Source organism: Ammospiza caudacuta, chromosome 5, assembly GCF_027887145.1.
Source record: "Ammospiza caudacuta isolate bAmmCau1 chromosome 5, bAmmCau1.pri, whole genome shotgun sequence".
Taxonomy (NCBI): domain Eukaryota; kingdom Metazoa; phylum Chordata; class Aves; order Passeriformes; family Passerellidae; genus Ammospiza; species Ammospiza caudacuta.
In genome coordinates this window covers 58,302,336-58,323,354 of record NC_080597.1, presented here as the reverse complement: position 1 = coordinate 58,323,354, position 21,019 = coordinate 58,302,336, and the positions used below count along the sequence as shown (strand labels likewise).

Sequence of the window (21,019 nt, the reverse complement as noted above, 5' to 3'; positions counted from 1 at the left end):
CATACATCAGTCCCATGCCTCAGAGCTGCAGATGGCTGCTAGATGAAAATACAGTTTTCAGACATTTCTACTCCACAGGCTACAAATGATCTGTGCACAAGAGCTGCGCATTAAGTGGTACTCCAGAAGTTTCAAAGAGTGTCTGTATGATGGAAGTCCTCCTCCCTTGATCTTTCTCCAACTCAGGCTCTGAATTCTTATGAAGACTTAGGAGGAGATTTTAAATGCTGCTGTGCATTAAACTGCTTCTGGTATTGTTTGGCTTATACAACCAGTTGCCACCAGTGTATGTAGGAGATGGAGAATTAATCAGCAGAGACAGCAGGTGTTTTGAGCCCCTATTCTTTTCTGTGGTCGCTGCAGGCACCATCAAAACACATGGCTATTTTATACCAAGATCCAGTGAATGACAGCATCTAACAGGTGCTTCATTCTTTGAGAACTTTAGCTGTTAACAGACCAGAAGTATCTGGTATTCACTTCTGAACAGCAGATCAGAAAGTAGGAAACTCAAAGAATCCCACCCATCTCATATGCTCAGTAATTCCCAATCAAGAACAAAGTGCATCTTCTGAGCACATTTTGCAGGACACATTACCATGCACCTCAGTGATATCCTACTTAAAAAAAAAAAAAAAAAAAAGGAAGCTTGGATAACATCTGGCCCACAAGAAAACATTATCAAAAATCAACATTTGGTGAGTCTTCAATGCAACAAAAACTAATACTTAAAGAGACAATCTTGTTCTAAAATAGTCAGAGAGCATGTGAGCCCCATACATCCTATTGGAACTTTGTTAACTCAAACTATCCTGTCCAACTCAAAGATATATATGCTTGATGACCATCAGTCTGACTCTGGCTTTTAAAATCAGACTGAGAAATGCAACTGTATTTAAGAACTAAAATCCTGTCCTTCAGAACAAAGCAGAGATGTCTGGTAAAATCCAAGAAACTGTTAAGAAATAATATGGTGGCAGTAGTACAGTCAGATCAGCTCTGTGGCAACTCTGGGTTCAGAAAATGGGAGAAAGATTAGCATCTGTGGTCTCACTAGCTTCCAAAAGAACCTGTATCAGCACTATTATTACATGAAATGTACCTACAATACTAGTTTCATGCAGATCCCTTTACTGAAAGTAATATTTTCAGTACTGATTATACATCTGCGAATACATATGAGGAAAATAAGACCATTATTGTGTAAAAAACAAACTCGCAACCTTTATTTGTCACAACACATTTCATGTACATGCAGAATGTATTTACATTTCTCTTTTAAGGCAAACAGAAATTGGGTTCTTATACCTGAGTTGCTTAGCACCAGTAGGAATAGCAAATAAAAACTTAGGAACTGTTGTCTCTCCCTCTGGAGTAGCAGCTGCTTCTGCTGCAAAGTATTTCTGCTTTCACCTCACAGTTCTTTCAATGATCTCTACTGGAGAGATGGCCCTTGGAGCCATTTCTGCAGAATTCAATGTCTTCACAGAAACTTCCAGACCAACCTGATGTTGGCTTTGCCATTTGCTGATGGCACAGCAGTAAGTCTGTTTTTGCTGACATGCATCAAGGTCTTCAGTTAAGAAGGCCTTGTATTTCTTCACTACCAAGAAAAGCTAACACTATCTTTTTATGTCTTTCTCATGTGTGCTGGCTGCTTCTCCAAAGCTAAGTTAAAATTAAGAGAGGTAAAAGTTTGCCACGGCAGTGGAAGATTTTAGTGCTTGACTTTGTGGAAATACCCCCTGAAGCGTTAGCCTTTAGGGAAGAAAATGCAAAGCAGTTTTTCAATTAACAAAATGCTCCCTCCTAGTCTGACTAACATTTGAGCCATCTGCATTATCTCCAGACTTTAGGTATTTGCAAAAATTTAGAGTGTTGAATTCCATTTAAAATATAGAGGCAGCATTTTCAATTAAGTGTTTGACATTTTTCATTTCCCATTGACTCAGTCTATCAACACCACTAATTCCAAGAGGCACTTTTCTCCCACGACTTTTAAGAAGACCAAAGAACATGATTCTAAGAGACAATATCTATTCTGTAAAAGATAAAGTTCCTATTTAACACAGAAGTGTAGACCAAGCAGAAAGTCCATAGTGCAAAATGGGGTATGACTCTTAAGTATGCCTTTCTCTGTGAGAAAGCTGTAGTTTGGAAAAATATTTTGATTCAATATACATTCTCTGCTTTTTTTTTCATGGATTCCTGAAACTGTCGTTTTTAATGACTTGTCAAATACATGAATTTAAGGTCTCTCTTACTATTTAGTCTCTCTAGGTGTCCACCTCAGCGAATCAACTCTCATCACAAACAATTTTTAAACAAATGCTAATATTTACAGGTGTTTAATTCAAACATTCATTGAAAGAAACAGAGTAACTCTGCCTTTATTAAACTTATGGTTTATATTGGATATTAAAGCAAAAAAAAAAAAAAAAACCCAAGTAATTTCTTCTTTTTTCCAGTTACTACCTGCTAGGATCAAATGTATTCTTTAACATTCATTTCACTCAGTAGTAACACACCATGGTGTTATTACATTGGGAATATCGAAACAGTCAACTGTGAAGATACTACCTTTAAGAAAGATAAACAATTTCACACAGAAATTCTTCACAAAGGTTTGCCAGCTCTTTTTCCCACCTCTCAGAGACCCTTATGAACAAAGCACCTAGGAAAATACAGTAACAGGACAGTGAGAGGAACTCAGGAAGCACCTAACCAATATATCCCATCAGGAAGCTGACTCCTGCTAAGGTACCTCTCCACAAAAGGTCTGAAGGTTTTTCCAAGTAAGATGAGTTTAAATCAGTAAAAAATCAGTATTATTCTTCACTTGGTAACAGCTTTGTACACTGTAAAAAAAGCCAGGTTGCTGCAGGTATTCCTGATGAAGAGGAAGTCTATCATTTTGGTCCTCATTTCATTTCCTACAAAGTGACCCACATGTAGCTTTATTTTTAAAATCAGCACTGCTGATTGTCTGAGATAATTTCAATACTAAGATGTTGAAGAGCTTACAAAATTTTAGAAAATCTGTAGAATTTCTCCCTGTAAATCCTTGATCCCTATTCTACTATACAAAGAAAATGCACTGTATTTAGGGAAAATATTATACAGTGATTATATATACAGTGACTGTTCACCTAGCAAGTTTATGAAATCTTGTTCTGAGGTTCTCTTCTACTCACAGAGGACAGGGGATGCAGGCACTCACTCAGTCTGCTACCCACTGCAGTCCCTGAGGTAACAGGAGATGATTAGCCTTCCCAGACATCTCAGCAAAGTGGAATATCCCACAGGAAGTCACATGAAAACCCCTTGCATTCAAGACAGTTCAGTGGCCTTGGAGATCAGTCACAGCACACCAGATATACTGTGTTCTCAGCTTGCCTGGGGTGGTAACTTGCACTCTTCAGATCTCTGAGTTGAAGAATTAATCCTGCTCTTTTGAGGATGGCAGCAGGGTATTGCAGTCTGAGTCCTTTTGTGCAGAAGGAAGAAGTTTGTAGGCAGAAATAAGTTTCTGGCCATTTTTGTAATGCTACGCCCACAGGCACCAACTTCCACATGCAGAGTAAAGGACATTGTTACAGTGCAGATGAAACAGATTACGTATTTATAAGGAGTTTTATACACCTGAAATGTCACAAACATTTACAACTTTTCTGCCTTCAGAGTTCTGAAAATACTGAGCCATTACACTGCTGTCTCCTTTGAGTCCAATGTCTGTGGTGGCTTGAAGTTCAGTATCTCTTTATATGTAATGCCTGCAAAACAACAGAACAGACATAGCATTGCTGTGGTCTAATCCGAAAAGGAGCTGCACAAACATGAATGAGCAAGGTACAACCCCAGCATGGCTGGGCTCTAATCTAGCTCAGGAAGAGAGAGACCTCTTCAGGCAAAAAGAGAGGTAGAGTACAAAACCTAAGGGAATCAAGGATGACTTTTTCACCATTTCAGATTTAAAAAAGTAGCCCAGTACTGAAATGGTATAGGGGCTTTCAAAGGGACGTGAGCACTGACTTTTGAGTATAGTGGGCAATATCCTCAGCAAGAGCTACTGAGCACATTAGATTTAAAAGTTAGGTCCTGATTTAAAAGCCAAACTACAAACCTTTGACCTTAGATGAAAACAAGATTGGACTTAAATCTCTGCTGACACAGATATGTTTTTTTCTCCCTCAGAGACTCTAAGGCCAGCAACCACTGCAGTCCTGTAGAGGCAACAGTCACAAAATCTCTTCACCTGCTCTATCCACTGAAAGGCAAGTTACAGAAATGGTTTCTTTTCTATGTTCCAGAAGATGGGAGGACAGAAACATTAGGGAAATGGAAGACAGCCTCTGTTAGGAAGCAGAGAAGAAACCTTTAGAGATCCTTCCACAAGAACTTGGTAAGAGGAACACTGGCTTATCAGTAGCATTTATCTTAATGCTGTCTATTTACCCTGTATGACCAAAAGCAGGGGAGTTAATTTGTAAGGGGGATCATTTTTATTTCTGCATGGTCTTTCAATCGGGCTAATTCTGAAAACATCACAAAATTAAACTCACGCTTCCACTCATCTAATGGAAGATCCATGTTATCAAATGTGTCATCGTATTTCTCAGCTTCAATCTCTTCCTCAGGATCATGAATTGGTTCAAAGTAGGGATGCAGCAAAGCCTCAGCTGCCGTGACTCGCTTCTCTGCATCCAGCACCAGCATCTTCTCCAAAAGGTTTACAGCTATTGCACAGAAAACCAACAGTGCATCAACCCACACACCTGATTCCACTTGTACACGGTAATACTGCCCTGGAGGTATTTCAAATAACTACATGGAGTAACAGATCACTGTGGGTCCATTTATAGGCAGTGGGGCCTCCTTGCATGACTGTTGTGAACAAGCTGGGACGTGTATAAAGCCTGATGCAATGCAGAGGTGCTCCCTTGCTTCTGTATGCAGTACAGAAAACATCTCAGCTAATGACTCCTCAGCTTCTGGCTCCAGGACCACTGAGCCTGGGCTTTCCCAGGTGTCTTTAAGCACTGCCACTCATTGTGGTTCTAAGGGACATCCCCCCTGACAGCACCTGAATGAACAGGTGAACAGGGAGGGAGAACTGCGCTCTGTGTCACCAAACCCAGACCAAGTACACTCTGAAGTACACTAAGACAGGTCAGCTGTCCATACTCAGAACCTCAGAGCTAACTTTATCTCCTATGTGGTTTTGACCTCAGCCAAAACAACCCATTAAAGTTCTGCATGTTCCCCTCCTCTGGATTCTGGATTCATTCCATTGCTAGACTGTCAAAGTGGGCTAGTGTAAACAGGTAAGATGAATGATTCATTTATTTTCTGTTTTTCTATCCTGAAAGTTCTTGGGTTTGAAGCAGCTGAAAGGAAGTAGAGACAGTGTGGGAAGTGATGCTTCACCCCAAAAAGTGTGGAACAGGATGCTTCAATGTCTGCTTGCCATGTTGCATATTCCAGACCTGAAGCAGCCAGATGGCCACAGAAATGATAAAAGACATCCTAAGAACTAAATGGAAATGTGTAGCTTGCTATAGCTACCCATCAGCTAACCATGCAGTAAGGGTAAGAGCTGTTTATTAATCAGCTTTATTCATATCGTATCTGAAACTAAAATTTTAACTTAAATTATGAAAATTTAAGTATCTTAATTAATATTCTAATAAAACTGGCTTGTTAGTGTTTAGGTCATTGGGGAATTGATAATGCTTAAGGAGAGTAATTTCAGAGCTCTGCCAGCCTCATGTCACAGTTATGCACAGTTGATAGGCTCTTCTGGCTGCTAAGATCTATGGAATCCAAGCCACTGTTTCTCAGGAATGCACAGATGTTTCTCAGGATGTATTAATTCTATTACTAAAATGTCAGCTTTCCATTTTCTTGTATTTCAACTGCAGATCAGATTGGGCTCTCAGAATTGTAGTTCAAATACAGTACAGAGAAAATTTTATTACATTTATTTGATATGCTAGGGCTCTCGAGAAAAATGCTCAAGTAAAACCAATAAGCAGGTACTAGACTGAAACCCAAAACACAACATACTAATTTTTTTTATGCTTCTAAGAAACAACTGATTCCTGGCAGGGTTTAAACTTCAGTTTCCACAATCAAAATGATGAATTATGGAAAGCAAGAGACAGAATAGCCCAAGAACCACCACAACCCCTGTCACATGACTGAATTATAATGCAGCTGCCTCCAATGCAAACACAAGAACAAGCTGCACACATCCACACAAACAGCCTTACCCAAAGGATTCGCATACTTCAAGATGGATGCAAAGTCTTTCTTCTGGACTTTTGGGAGGCTTTTGATGTAATTTTTTGCCTTAAAACAAACATGGATATTAAATTAGATCTTTGCCCCCTTTGTAATGAGACAACATTAACTATATGCTTAATACCTTTCTCAAAAATATTTTGACAGCATGTTGTACAAATGCATTTTTTCTGATGATTTTCATCTTCTTCCTGAATGGAATATTTTTTAATCACTTTAAAACCATGATTTAGAAATTATGATGTGAAGCTTTAATTATTAGTGCTCCATATTTAGTATATTTATTCAAATAAATATGTATGAATTACTTGAAAGAATGTCATCATGAGTTTACAGCAATCTCTAGAAGTGAACCTTATACAGTAATTCCTTTACATTTAAACTGAACAGTTCCACTAATTAATAAATTCAGGCTCTTTATAAGAAGGGCCTCAGGATTCTAGAAGGACATCAACATAAGGACAGGAAAGAGACATTTGCAAAAAACTGGGTTTTCTGAATATCTCGCTGCTTTTAGTATTTTTACAATAAAAGTTGCCATGTATCACCTCTGCTGTTTATATGGTACACACTGGAATCCTGAAATATTTAAATAATGTTCTGATAATTTTCTGTCATTCCACCCTCACTTCCAGTAGCTACTGTGGGTGCACAAACCATGTCAAGGCAGAGAAGAACCATCAGGGGCCATATCAGCAGTCAATATGTATTACCTCAGCCTGTCTAAGAACTGAGCATGGCTTAAAGGAAAAATAAGACATGGAAAACCAACAGACAAATCAGAATACTCACATCTTGACTGTGCAATTTTTGAACAAAATCTTGTGTTGGTGTACCTGTTATTTTCATTATTTCTGTGAGTTGGTCCAGATCTGAATACCAGAAATAAGGAACAAATTCTTTCACTATTAGGAAAGTAATAATCCTGCAAAAGTAATGCATTTCTTTGCTGTTGGAGAATAATGTAAAAAAATTAATTCAATGACTGAACAGAAGATTTATGAAAGATGAAAGTTCTCCATTTCTCTTAGAAAAGGCAAAGAAAATATTCTAGAATTTAGGAACAGATAATTGAATCATCTGCAAAATTTTCTAATATCATCAGACTTGTTCTGTGTTGTCTGGACAAAAATCAGTCCAAAACTATTAAGAGTATCTAAACAATCAACACATGTATTACATGCACTAGGAAAAAAAATGCATTTCTATTATCACAGAGCCTTCTACTTGATTATTTGGGATGTGATTCAAAGATCACCTCTACTGAAAAAAATCAGTAATACAAGTTTTAATTGGCAGATATGGTACAGATATGAAATAATGATTTAATGAGAGAGCTGTAAGCCATTTTACTATTAATTTCAATTTATACTCATCTGTTTTGAACAGACTTACTGTATTACATAATAACCTGTCATAATTTTCTTAAATCAGTATCATAAATTCACTGAAGGATACGATCATTTCCCTTAAACAGAGGTCTCCCTGTTATCATCTCAGCCATTATACAGCCCACAGACCAGATGTCAACTGAAAAAAAAGACCAAGAGGCACATCAACCTGTCTGTTTAAACATGCATAAAGTTTAATTTAAAACATATTTTAAGTAAGTATAAAAATTACCTTTATAGCCTTCTATAAAATAAATGTGTGCCTTGCCAAGTATGATGAACAGCATAGGTAAAACTACCAGACTTTGTAATGAGCAAACTGGAGATAATCTTATAAAATGCAGAATGAGTTTCCCAATAACAGGCATAGGAAGTAAATTTTCAGTACTTTCAAAAACTTTCATAGTGTTATTTGAACTCTCTCCATTTGCCATTTCTCCCTGTCTGTTCAAATTAATTTATAGGAACCCAAGAAGAGAGACCAGACTGTCATGTCTGTATAATTTAAATAATTTTCTTCTAATAACCTTGGCACTTTCTATTACTCTCAGAAAACGTATCTAAAAAATCCCCAAACTCACCACCACATTATTACCTGCAATTTATCTACAAGGAAATGTTGCATCATTACACTGTCATTTTCACCTCCAATTTCTTGTTCATTTCAGAAACAAAGCCTTGTGTACATCTCACCTGACCCAGTGAATGCTTTAGTTCTGTCAAGATACTTTAGAAGAGACACTGACCTGTCTGAGTATAATGCATCCAGTTAAGAATGACCTCTGGGGCTCTGTACCACCTTGTAACCACATAGCCAGTCATCTCACTGTCTGTGTGCCTTGCCAATCCAAAATCCAGGATCTGCAGTGGAAGCACAAAGCACATTCATATCAGCTTGCTATCTAGTTCATACAGTTGTTTACAACTCTAAGAAAAAAACAAAACTGGAGCAATCTGCAGAGATTAGTTTATTTTTGGATCTTTTTCTCATTGAAGTGTCTTGTTCTCATTTTAAAAATCAAGACAGAGGTAGCAGAGAGATTTGAATAACTTTTTTTCAAGTTACATACTTCTATGGCACCATCAAAAGCTGTAAGACCAGTAAAGAAAATAAAAAATTATTCACTTATTAATTAAGGAGATATTGGACACACTTAATGCAAAATATTCCCCAACCACATAATCACCATTGTATCAAGTTACAGCTAAAAGAACAGCACCCATTTTAGACAGTGTCCACTGCTCTCATATCCCAGGTGGCACAGCTATTCAAGAGTGTGTTCCAACAATATTCTGAAGAAAGAAGGTATTGTTATTTCTACTATACGATAGTAGAAATGAATATCTATGCATCATATATCATGATAGATCATCATGAATAACTGATACAAGGGAAGACTTCCTCTAGGTCACACTGAAAAACAGCAACAAGAGTAGGGAATTACCATCACTTAGTCCCATCAAGTCTTCTCCAACCTCCAGCATCAACTATAGAAAAACCTTTTGAAACAAATGCAAGAACCATGCAATTTTTTTAAAGTGCTATGCACAATTCAGCTTATTTCTAAGATTCTCAGATATTTCTCTCTAGATATAGCAATGTGTACAGCAGCAAGATTAAAAATGAATGTTATGGCCTTCTGTCAACTTCTATAAAATCTGCCTTAAAAAGGCCCACCGGTATGGACCATCAAAAGATGCTGAAAACAGTAAGAAAATTCCATTCCTAGAACAACAATCAGTTTGTATTCATTGGAAAGCTCATGCTTCTAACAAGAACTGGGAGGCATGGGTACGTCAAGTTCTACTGAAGATAAACCATGGTGACACACAGATAACTAAACATGGAGCTTTGCATGAGCAGCCACAGCTTGCCATGTGAATCACACTGCACATGTTTATTGATAGGGCAGGGGTTTTAATAGGGACACCTAAGCATTCCTATGCCAAGAGTCATGTTTTTGTAATGCTCTCTGCAATTAAGCATTCTAAAATATTTCAGGATAGTTTCATCATTCCCTGGCACTAACAGAAAAAGGAAAACTATATTTTCATTCACAAATCAAGAATACAAAATGTTATGGCTTATCTTTATTGCCATACTGGAAATATAATTTCCATGTTTTCCTCATAATTGCTGATTACCAATCAATTTAAAAACAGGAACAGAATGCAAAGGGAGACATTTTTTATTCATACCAATTAAATGCACTTGATTGTGGCTGATTCTTTGGGTACTGAAGATTCACTAGATGCAATTTTTTTGTATATATAATTTTTGTATAAACCTTTATATATGGCTTTTATTGTACAAATTCAGCACATGAATTTTCCCAGAACAACAGCAGGGATGGTGGAAGAAAAAAAAAAAAGTAACAGATCAAATCCAGATGTGGTACAGTCTATTCTGTCACAGTCTTTTAGGCATTTATCTACCAAGGCTTGTGACATGTAGAGTTGGAAACAGCTAAAATATAATTTGGTCTTGTAGATTTGTAGAAGTAGAAAACGACAGCAAGAATTTTTGTGTATTATACTTTAACTTCGTGATTTATTTTAATTTACATTTCATTAAACTCCAGAACAACTGTATCCTATTTGTACTTAACATGGTACCATTTCAATAAGTATCTTCATATAAAACTTTTATTCTCACACTGCAATCTCCAACTTTTCAGCTTGAACTTCCACAGAAATTTTCAGAGCATGTTTGAAAATCCTTCTTATAATCTGTGAATTATAGAACAATGACCCAATTTCCCTCGGCTCCTTAAGGATAGGTCTCCTTTGACTCAGCAAACTTAATTTTCCTAATTTTTTTCATTAACTAAAAAAAAAAACTTGTCACTTTGAGAGTGCAGAAAGGACAGTGATTTCCCCTCATACAGCCTCCACTGTCACTTTTCTGATACCTGTGAAGGAGTTGAGAGCATCAGATGAGGGAAAAACGAGCATCAGAAAGCTCACTGTGAAAAACCTGATAGCTAATTAATTACCATTCAAGGAATTGTTTCAACTTGCTTACAGTCTCATCGTCACTGGAGTTGATGCAAGGGAAGCTGCAGAGTGCACAGACATGAGGGAAAAAGGGAAAATGGTTGCACTATTCCTGGCAAAGTGATTTTATGCCTGCATAAACTGACTTTGAGAATGTGCAGAAAAAGATTTGTTAAATAAGTAGATACAGATCAGGAGACACTTGGCCTGCATCTCAAAATACAATTGTACAGCTGGGGGTGTGGGGGACAACATCCATATACAACTGTTTTTTCTACACTGTCTTATTTTCCCATCAGCGTGGGATCCATCCCCAATTTGTCCACCTCCAAGCCAGGAAAAGTCAATGGCTTTTTGTGTTTGATAGGAAAACACTAAAATTACAGAACCCTGGAACATTCAGGTCAGTCTCCAAAGACCAAAATTTGTATTACAATGGCTACATGCAAGTATGTAGTTTGTGTGTTGCAAGCTAAAATCCACTTTTGTAATGCTCTGCATCACATTTTATTTCATTCCATTAAGGGTGTCCTTCACAAACTTTGATCTTCTGTATCTCCCAGCTGGTAGAGTTAGACTTTTTCTATTTATTTAAAGCTGAAATTCTCACATAACCGAATCACTCCCACCAACTCTTCTGTCTCTTTTAGGAACAATACCTTGGCCATAAGATCTGATGTGTCCTTACACACCAGGACACTAAAGTCCCCATTCAAATTCCCTGTTGTTCTGTGAGGATGCACAGGCCAATTGTGGTTCAAGAGCAAAAAGCCTGGCCCAACACAGAAACCAGCCAGCATGTCCACAGCTGCTGCACCTGTTGTCTTCTGCCTTCTAACACGTCTGACTGGTTTTTCAAACAAACATACCTTACCTTCAATTCACAGTCTTCATTTACTGCCAAGTTTCCAGGCTTTAGATCCTGCAACCAGATTTTAAATGAATGTTTTGTGTTTTTTTGTTTTTTTTTTAATTTTACAGCAAGACAATAGAGTACTCTTTTTTGGTATCTGTCCTTCCTTCTTTCTGGTTTTATAGTTTTTATGTAACTATTTTGAACAGCAACAGGTAAAATGATGTCAGAACACAAATAACATAAACAAGGATGCAAACTTGCACATTTGGCTTTTTTCCAGTATACTTCCCCTCCAAGAAAAATAATTATTTTTTTTTCTGCTATAAGTCAGGAAAATACTTTCCAGTGAAGGAATTCTCTAATTTTTCTACAAGAGGGGTTTGGACAATAATTTGTTGCATTTAATACTATGACCACAAGGTTAAAAATTCACATATATAGTTCTGGACTGTACATGTTGCATATTAAAATATGCACTATAAAAGTTCCTTACCCTGATAGATTTAGAAGGAGTACTGAAAGAATCAAACAAGATTTTACATAAAACCCTATGCTTTCTTCTGTGGAAAAATCAATTTCCCATGAAAGTTAACACAACTGCAACATAAAAACAGTATTCCCTTAAGTCTCTTAAGCCACCTTAGAGACTTCCAATGATCTTCCACAGTTGTAAAGTTTAGCAAAGGGAAGATTACTGGCAAGGACTAAGATGATATTGCAACACCAATGGCTCAGAAATACATTACTAGATATACATTCTCCTTCAGCTTTTTCAAACCTTTGTTTGATACACTCTAGCACAAGATCTTTAGAAGTAGCTTCTCTCTGAACTTTTTAACATGGATCCACCTGTTTTATACAAAGATCTTTTAAGATCAGAGGGGCCTTGGAGAGAAACAATTTGGTGCAAAAAACCATAATAAAACCAAGAAGCTCAAGGGTCATCAAGAGAGCCCTTAGAAGAAAACTAAGCAAGGGTAAGTTTAGACCAAGATCCCAGCAGTTGCAAAAATAAAAATATAAACATCTTACATTATTTTGTCAGTTGTGTATTTTCCACGTCCAGCTTAAAGCTGATACAATGTGCACTGTCTATGGTGCTCCTGACACTTGATTAAAAAAGGACAATTTCTACTGTTCTAATGCAGTTTCGGGGGAAGATATGCTGCTTGGTACCACAAAGGCATCATTCAGAACTCCTTCCTCACAGTGCAGAAGTGATTTTAAGTGGACTTTATACAGAGAAGGGATTAAAAAGGAAACAAATGCTTAATTTCTCTCAGAAAAAAACCCTGAGGTTCTTAAATCTCTATAATTTTGGATAATTTTTTTCAGTTTCTAAGGATCCCTCAGAACTCTGAACACTAATAAAACATTTAAAGAAAACCTAAACACTGTTTTTAAAAGTTTACTCTTCATTAAAAAATAAACAAAAAACCCCCAGCTCTTATCTATCTCAATTTAGACACTATTTGCTCTTGTGGAGACTTACAACTCAACTTCAAAAAGTAATCTAGGAACCCCAAATCTAAGCTGTATTCAGGGCAACTTGAGTGCCAGCTTACACTGACATCGCCATGCCACCTTTTGTTCGCACTGGAGAAGAAATCAAAGGTACCAACAAACTGAGAAAAGCTATAAACAGAATTTCAGGCCTATTTATAAGCATGCTTATACACAAACATCATTCACATTATCAAAATATAAACATCTTTCATGTTTTTCCACTTACCCTGTGAATTATGCCTGATGAGTGAATATACTGTAAAAAGAGAAAGTATTTTTTTAGTCAAGATCTTGAGTTTAAAAGTAGCCTGGGGTAGGAGAGAAAACACTTATACATGGTGCTAAAGTAAACTGAAATTAGAAAAATTTTATTTGTTGCACAGAAGATCCCTTTAGCCATGGTTTTAATGTTTATTTAATGTTCATTAGTATTTTGTCCTTTCCCTCTCTTAATAATGAGAAACCACTAAATCAGTTTGAGTACTGCAACTGATATATGTATATCAGAATGAAACACGGTATTTTATACATCAGAAATGCTCTCCTGCAATAGGTGTCTCTGGTGTGCCATCACAGTTTAGATTCATATGCTTCAGCAGCACTGGCTTTTAAGAGATCATTGAGACTGGGATGAAGGCCAGTCAAGGTCTTATCTGAGAATTCTTGCTACATGCTTCAGTATTTCCTCAATGGAAAGTGGAAAGGTCAAGTTCAAAGACATTCTCTTTACTTGGATATTTTCATCACTCATTCAGTGACCTATTTAAGGGCTCACAAAAGCCAAACCACCAAACTGAACACCCAGGACTAGTTCTTTTGGGATGATACCTGATAAAATACAGGTGTTCAAACCCATGACTGCCACTAAATGCTCCCCACTGAGGAATGCAGCTTCTCTCACCACTGAATGATACCCTAAAAGAGACTATTTTCATCACAGTCAATAAAGGGAACTTCTAGTAACTAGTTCAAATACATGCATCTCTTGCAAAGATCGAAATGCAGAAAGCTGTTCTGAACTGAGGACATGGTTTCCAAGAGCAGCCTGGATGTACTAATCCCTTCAGGGGTGGGGAACTGATCTGAAACCCCCACAGACCATACTAGTGATGCTAAAAAACATGAGAACAATAAAAGTATTTTAAAAAAAGACTTGAGAAAAGATGAATAAGATGCAAATCCTCCAGCTTCACCCAAAGAGCTTTCATTTTATTCTGCTCTGAAGAATGGGACAAGTGGCAACAGGGTCACTGGGAACTAGCTGGCAGAGCCAGAAAATACCAACCAAGAATAGTCAGCATGACATCAAAGAAATGCACAGAAGAAAGGAGCTTTGCAGGATAATTGCAAATCAGCCACAGCCATGACCATCTTCCCCAGCAGCCCTCGGGATGGGCAGTTAAACTCACAAACGCAACAGTCCCTCTGCAAAAGGGTCCTCACAATCCAGCTGATGAGAAACACCAAGACAAAGAAAGGAAAGCTACAGAACCAAATCAACTTCTTCAGACAGAAACAATGTGCCTTTCAGACTTAGATTTCTGAACTTAAAACACAACCCATACAACCTAAGCAGCACAAGATCTGCACTTAGGGTGCCAAGCAGTGACTGAAAAAAATCTCTGACAGTTAGTCCTCTCTTACACCTGACCAGCCACACCAGATGTGGTCTGATAGGTTCTGAAAAGAGGGATGGGGGGAAAAGCCCCCACTTCTTTGACCCTGTGCCTACAACTTTACCAACCCAGCCCAGGCTGTGGTAGGGCCCTGCTGCTGCAGGGTCACACTGCTGTGCCAGAGCCCAGGCCTGTCCTGGCAGCTGCAGTAGTTCAGCTCCTGCTGCAGATTACTTACAGATTGGGCAAGGTTTAACAGCACCCATAGGAAATGCCAAAGCCTCTCACAGGATTTCCTGGGGCTGACACAAGACTTTGAGGGCACACGGCTGCTTCACAGAATGTTTGCTGAAAAACCACTACAGCAAACACAAAACTACAAAATGTTTTATCTGTTATGGATGTGCATGAAGTGAATTGAGACAGGAGGAGGAGGAAGTTTGTCAATTTTACATGGAGACCATATGTACTTTAAAAAACAAAACAACAAACCCAAACTAGAAATGTAAGTGTAAATAGTTAAACTACCAATAAATTAAGAAAAAGATGTCCTCTGTTATCACTATCTTGATCAAGGATATCACAATATCTACTTGCATTCTAAATTATTGCAATATCTTCTAACTGAAGCCTCTTGATTTTCCAGAACAGATGCTTAAAATATTCTATAGTTGGTTTGTGCTGCAAAGACTGTACACAGTAAGGAAATAGCTGGCAGACCCAGTCATTTGGCACCTAAGAATGTGGAATGTAGAACCAGGAATTAAAAGGTCTGCACCCTTCACAATTTCAGTCAAAGAAAATCTCACCTGTTTGGGGGGAAGAGTATGATTTTGCTGTCATTCTCACCCCACTGAAGGTTTTATGAATGTCCACAGCACCAAAATCATGTTAACACCTTGGGGAAAGCTCCTATATTTTCTGAAAGCTCTTCTTAACATAACACAACACTACTGTAATTACCTGAATTAGCAGTTATTCCTGATTGCAATGCACACATCAGCCTTTCTGTAAGCTGAAATACTGGTGCTGTGCTGCAATGTTTCTTTAACAATAGCAGTATTTTTTTAAATGCATTTCATAATCTCCTGGAAGGTAGCAACACTGGAACTGTGCCAGTCTTCATTCAGAAGGTTTTCTATTTCTGTTCAACAGCCTTCTGAAATGGGATCCTGTTCTTACTGGTTCTCCTCATTAAATTATCCATCCATTGACAGATTTTTCATTCTTAATGATTCAGAACAGAGTAGTCATATTCTTCACAAAGTTTCTACCACTTCACCTGAACCATATTTTATTCAAGAAGCCAGTTAACACAAGTGAAGTGCCTTGCAGCACAGGAGCTCTGTGCATTATCCCAAAGACAATTTTGATAGTATGCATAAATCCTGGAATGCAAGCTTCAGATCGTGCTAGGAAGTCATCCAACAATCATCTAAATTTCAAGCATTCTTTTCTTTCTATGTCACCTCTACACAAAATAAAAAGCTAATCAAAAGGGAATTAATAAAGACTCAGGAGAATGTGTTCTAGGGAACATGCAAAATGAAAATGAAAAGCATCTTGGCGGGGAAGTAAAAACTGAAGAGGAAATGAGTCAGAGGGGGAAGGGAAAGCAGACAAGCAGAAAAATCCAGCATAAATGTGAACAAAAGGCAGTAAATACAAATGAGAAAAGGACAGAACTAGAGTAGTACATCTTACCATAAATATGGCAAGAGAAGCTTGAACAGCTGTTTGCATGGCCCTATAGCTGTCTGTCCCTTCCCAAGCAGAATGAATAAAGAGAGAGGACTGACAGCCACCTCCCCCAGACCTCTATGAACAGGAGCCCAGCTGGCATTCCTGCAGAACAGGGACCCAAGACTGAAAGCTGCACTCTCTTTCCACCTACATATACAGACATTTATGTTTAGCTTGCCTTCTGTGCTCTTTGACAATACACAGCTTTTCTGTCAAACAATAGCAAAAAAGAAATTATGGAAGCCCTTCCAAGATGCAAGCTCACATGTAAGTAAAATTTAATGCCAGACTAAGGTCCAACTAGGCAACAGGCAAAGGAGAGGTAAGCCATTGCTTTTAAATGGTGTCACATCACATTGAATTACAAGGCTCACCACCAAAGAAAGAAAATTAGTATTTCATTCTCTGTAGAAAAAAGACAGTAAAATGATAAGAACTGACAAAAAAGAACTGTACAGACTTGCAGAGCAAAGGCTGAAGATAAAAATCTTCATGAACTCAGTCATGACCTCAATTTATACAGGTTTTTTAAAATCAAGGCTGTTGAGCCCTTTGTATACAACCAATCCAGAAGCAGCCTACAGATAGAATGTAGAAATGAAGCCTGCAAGGAAAATGACTGGGGGGCTTAGCAAAAATCTCCCTTATCCCTTCACAGTACATCAGTCACACAGAGCTCTCCCTTACACACATTAAACTGTCACATGTAAACAGGTTGTTATGGTAATATATGCAATGTGACAAAAATGATGAACAGCCTTCTTGCCTTTGACCAGACATAAATACAGATACCATAAAGTTCTTATATACTTTACAAAAGACAAATGCATATTGCATGTTACATCTTTAACACCAAAAAACCCCCTCAGAATAGACTCCATCAAAGTTAAAAGGTGACAAACAAAGTCATCATACAAAGGAGAGGCTAAGCTTGAGAAGCTGAATGAGTTTTACCACAAAGATCTACAGTGGCATTCTCCCCCTTCCCAGGTGTTGCAAGCATTTTTCCCTTGCAATGCCTCTACTGAGTGCTAGCTAAATGTATGTATGTTTGTTCCCCATGCCCAGACAAAAAAGCAATCCAAGTAAACACAAATGGGCTGTCTTTAACCCAGATACAGTAGACCTTAAAAAGTACAAGGCTTTAATGAAAAACTTGGCTAACCTTTTCTTAAACAGTTAATTTACTGATATCTGTAAAAGAATAAACAAATTACTGACTCATTTTCTTTCTTGTCTGCATGTTAGCAACACTGCTTTCAGCTTAACATATTTCCTAGCACAGACAGGGCTACAAGAATTAGCCTCAACACTAGACCATTCCTATTTCTTAAAAATATTTTCAGCTAGGTGTGTACTTCTGGCTCAAATGGTTCAATGAGAATCCAGCAATTAATGGAACAGATACAGGAAAGACTGTTCTCCAGAGTTTGCTGTGTAATAAGAAATAACAAAACAGTCTAGTAGCAAAATAATATTTTATTTCCTGCAGGTAATTTTGAGGTACGTACAGTTTTAAAAACATGGGGTAAGAAACTGCTCAGGTAAACCACTTCTTACAGAAGATCTATCACAGTTACTATCTCAGCATCCCAGCTGGTAGCTGTTGCCATGTAACTGCTTTTATCTTTATGTTCCTCCCACAGGAGACAGTCCTTCATGAACTCTTTCAGCATGTGTTCTTCACACAGGATGCAGTCCTTCAGGAGTGGACTGCTCCAGTGTGGGTCCTTCAAGGGCCACAGGTCTCACTAAACCTGCCAGGGGCCTGCTCCAGCACTGGCTCTCCATGGGCTGCAGCCTCATTTAGGCCACATTCCCAGGCTCCAGCATGGTGTGCTCCATGGCTGCTGGGTGGATATCTGCTCTGATGTGGTCCTCCATGGGTTGCAGAGGAGCAACCTGTGCCACCAGGGCTTGCAGGGAAACCTCTACTCCAGCATCTGTAGCATCTTCTCCCCCTCTATCCTCAATGACACTGGTGCCTGCAGGGCTGCTTCACATTTTCTCACTCCCCTCTCACAGCTGCTGCCAACATTTTTTTACCCCTCCTTAAGTGTATTACCATGCCATGATCATTGCTGATGGGCTCAGCTTTAGCCAGCAGTGAGTCTGCTTTGCAGCCAGCTGGAACTTTGTTCAACAAGGAGGCAGTTCCTGGTGTCTTCTCACAGCAGCCACCCTGCAGCCTTCACTAACAAACAAACCTTGCCACAAACCTGCCCAATACATCCTCATAAATTCCTGCTCTGTTTTCTTCCCATGTATGTCAACCACACACAGTTGCTCCACGTTTGTCTTCCACATTTACTGATCCAACAGACTTCAGCATCAGCCTTTGGGGCCACAAGCTCTGCTCTGCTGGCCTCTGTCATAGAGTGACTGTCACTAGACCAAGATGTTTCTAAGCCATTTCACCAGAATTAAATTAATTATTCATCCTTTCCACTACACTCAACCTAAGCTAATTCTTTAAGGTTCGCATATGCCTGTAAAGTCAGCACAAATGCTGTTTTTCATCCCTGGTGAATAGCATGCCTCTCCTGGAAATCTGCTTCCCAGACAGCTACCTGCTGGAACTTAAACAGACCACTCCATTTACACAGTCCTTCAGACAACACTTATTAGGACATGGCTTTGTGACTAGGGAACTAATTACAGAACTGTAATTGTAACTCCACATTCAGAATCCAGGTTAGAGGTGATATTTCCTCCAGTTTAAATAAAACAAATTTCCCCAAACCTGGCTTTAGTTTACCTGACTTGAGGTTCCTGCATTTGTAACATGGGAATTGTAGCACTTAAATGCACAACTATAAACACAAAAGATAATTACTTAGCACATGTAAAAGGCTATGTGAACAAAAATCTACTAAAATAAGAACACAAAATCCAGGGTAGGGTCAAAGAGAAATCAATAATGCACGACTCAACAAGAAAATGTATTTATTACGGTTTTTGATGGGAGTAAAACAGTTTATTTGCCCTTCTGTATCTCTTCAGTGCTGAGGGACAACAGAATCATGGTTATGCTGCTCCTGATGTCATTGTCCAGGCACAGCAAGCTGTGCTGCTATTTAATTATTTTTTAATAGTGTTTGACAATGCAAGTATAGATCTGGATGAATCCACATCCTGATAGGAGTGCCACATGCTCCTGTCTCAAAATCAGGTCTGTATTTCCACTGCACAAGCAAACCCCTACACTGACCTCACTTATCTGTACAAGCACAGAGGAAATTTCTGCCCATACATTGTGTGGTTACAGGGCCATAAAACCAAAACTGTACAGTGCCAGCAGCAGCCCAGGAATGACATTCCATTTAAGACAGTGCCATTCCATAGCCTCCTTAAGTGTCTCCAGAGCAGCAAAGAGAGTTAAACAGCTTTAACTGCAGGAGAGCCTGGATAAAGCCTGCAGACCTAGGTCAAGGTTTTTCTTCTCTTGGAATTGTGTCACCAAAAGAAAAAAGTAGTAAACCCAAAAGTAAACACAGTAATTTAAGAACTGTAGTACCAGTATGGATCAAGAATCATTTTCCCATCACATTAATACAGGTTATAGATAAAAAAGGGAGCTTAAGGAATTCTTCTTTTTGTGTTGTAAGACCATGAACTTCTACATGAAGAAACTGCAAACTGTGAGCAAAAACAAAACTAGGGAGAACACAGGCAATTGCACCAGGGGCATGAAAAAGCCAAGGTACTCAATGCCTTCTTTTCATCCATCTTTACTGGTACTATTTGCCATATCATAGGTCCCTGAAATTGCTGGAAAAGTCTGGAGCAGGAAGATTTAACCCTCAATGGAGGAGGATCAGATAAGGAATATCTGAACAAACACAAATTTAACATTTAAACAAACAGTCTGATGAGATGCACTCATGAATTCTAAGAGAAGCTGGCCAATGTCATCAGGAGTCCACTTAATAGTATGTGAAAGGTCATGGTGAGCAGGAGATGTTCCTTATGATTGTAAGAAAGCAAATATTGCTCATGTCTTCAAAAGTGTATTGAAGAAGAGGATCAAGGAAGGCCAGTCAGCCACACCTCACTCTCTGGGAATGTGCTAAGCAAGTAATTCTGGAAACCATTTCCAAAAATTACAAGGACAAAGAACTGATTGGCAGTAGTCAACATGGATTTACAGAAGAAAATCATACTTTACAGCCTGTTAGCCTTCTGTGATAAGACAACTGGATTGGTGGATGACAGGAGGGCAGACAGTGTTGTTTACCTTGTCTCTTGCAAAGCTTTTGAAGCCCTCATAACACCCTGAGAGACAGTGGAAGTAGGAGTTGGATTAATGGACAGTGACTGAGCTGCCAGGATCAAAGCTGACTGAACTGCCTGGATCAAAGAGCTGTGATCAGTGGCAGAAGTCCAGCTGGAGGCCCATCACCAGCACTGCCCCCTTAGGGATGGTACTGAAGTCAGTTCTGTTTATCATTTTCATTACTGACCTGGATGATAGGACAGAGGGCTCCCTCAGCAAATGACACACCAGATGACTGTGTTGCCATTTAGTGAGACCTCCACAGGCCAATAAAAGGGCTGACAGGAACCCACCAAAGTTCACAAAAATCCTGGGAGAGAATAATGCCATG

At 38.6% G+C, this 21,019-nt stretch overlaps 1 protein-coding gene across 1 annotated transcript in view; it reads right to left on the bottom strand.

Annotated features, from left to right (window-relative positions):
• Nucleotides 1-1,307: 1,307 nt before the first annotated feature.
• LOC131558106 (mitogen-activated protein kinase 12-like) overlaps nt 1,308-21,019 on the bottom strand; it is a 31,183-nt gene continuing 11,471 nt past the window's right edge. The window contains exons 4-11 of the mRNA XM_058805713.1: nt 13,280-13,309; nt 11,566-11,613; nt 8,441-8,555; nt 7,762-7,833; nt 7,096-7,175; nt 6,273-6,351; nt 4,563-4,736; nt 1,308-3,773 (exon numbers count right to left, since the gene is read on the bottom strand). Of these exons, the coding sequence (XP_058661696.1) occupies nt 3,703-3,773; nt 4,563-4,736; nt 6,273-6,351; nt 7,096-7,175; nt 7,762-7,833; nt 8,441-8,555; nt 11,566-11,613; nt 13,280-13,309 (669 nt within the window). The 3' untranslated portion in view covers nt 1,308-3,702. The remainder of the gene's footprint in view (nt 3,774-4,562; nt 4,737-6,272; nt 6,352-7,095; nt 7,176-7,761; nt 7,834-8,440; nt 8,556-11,565; nt 11,614-13,279; nt 13,310-21,019) is intronic.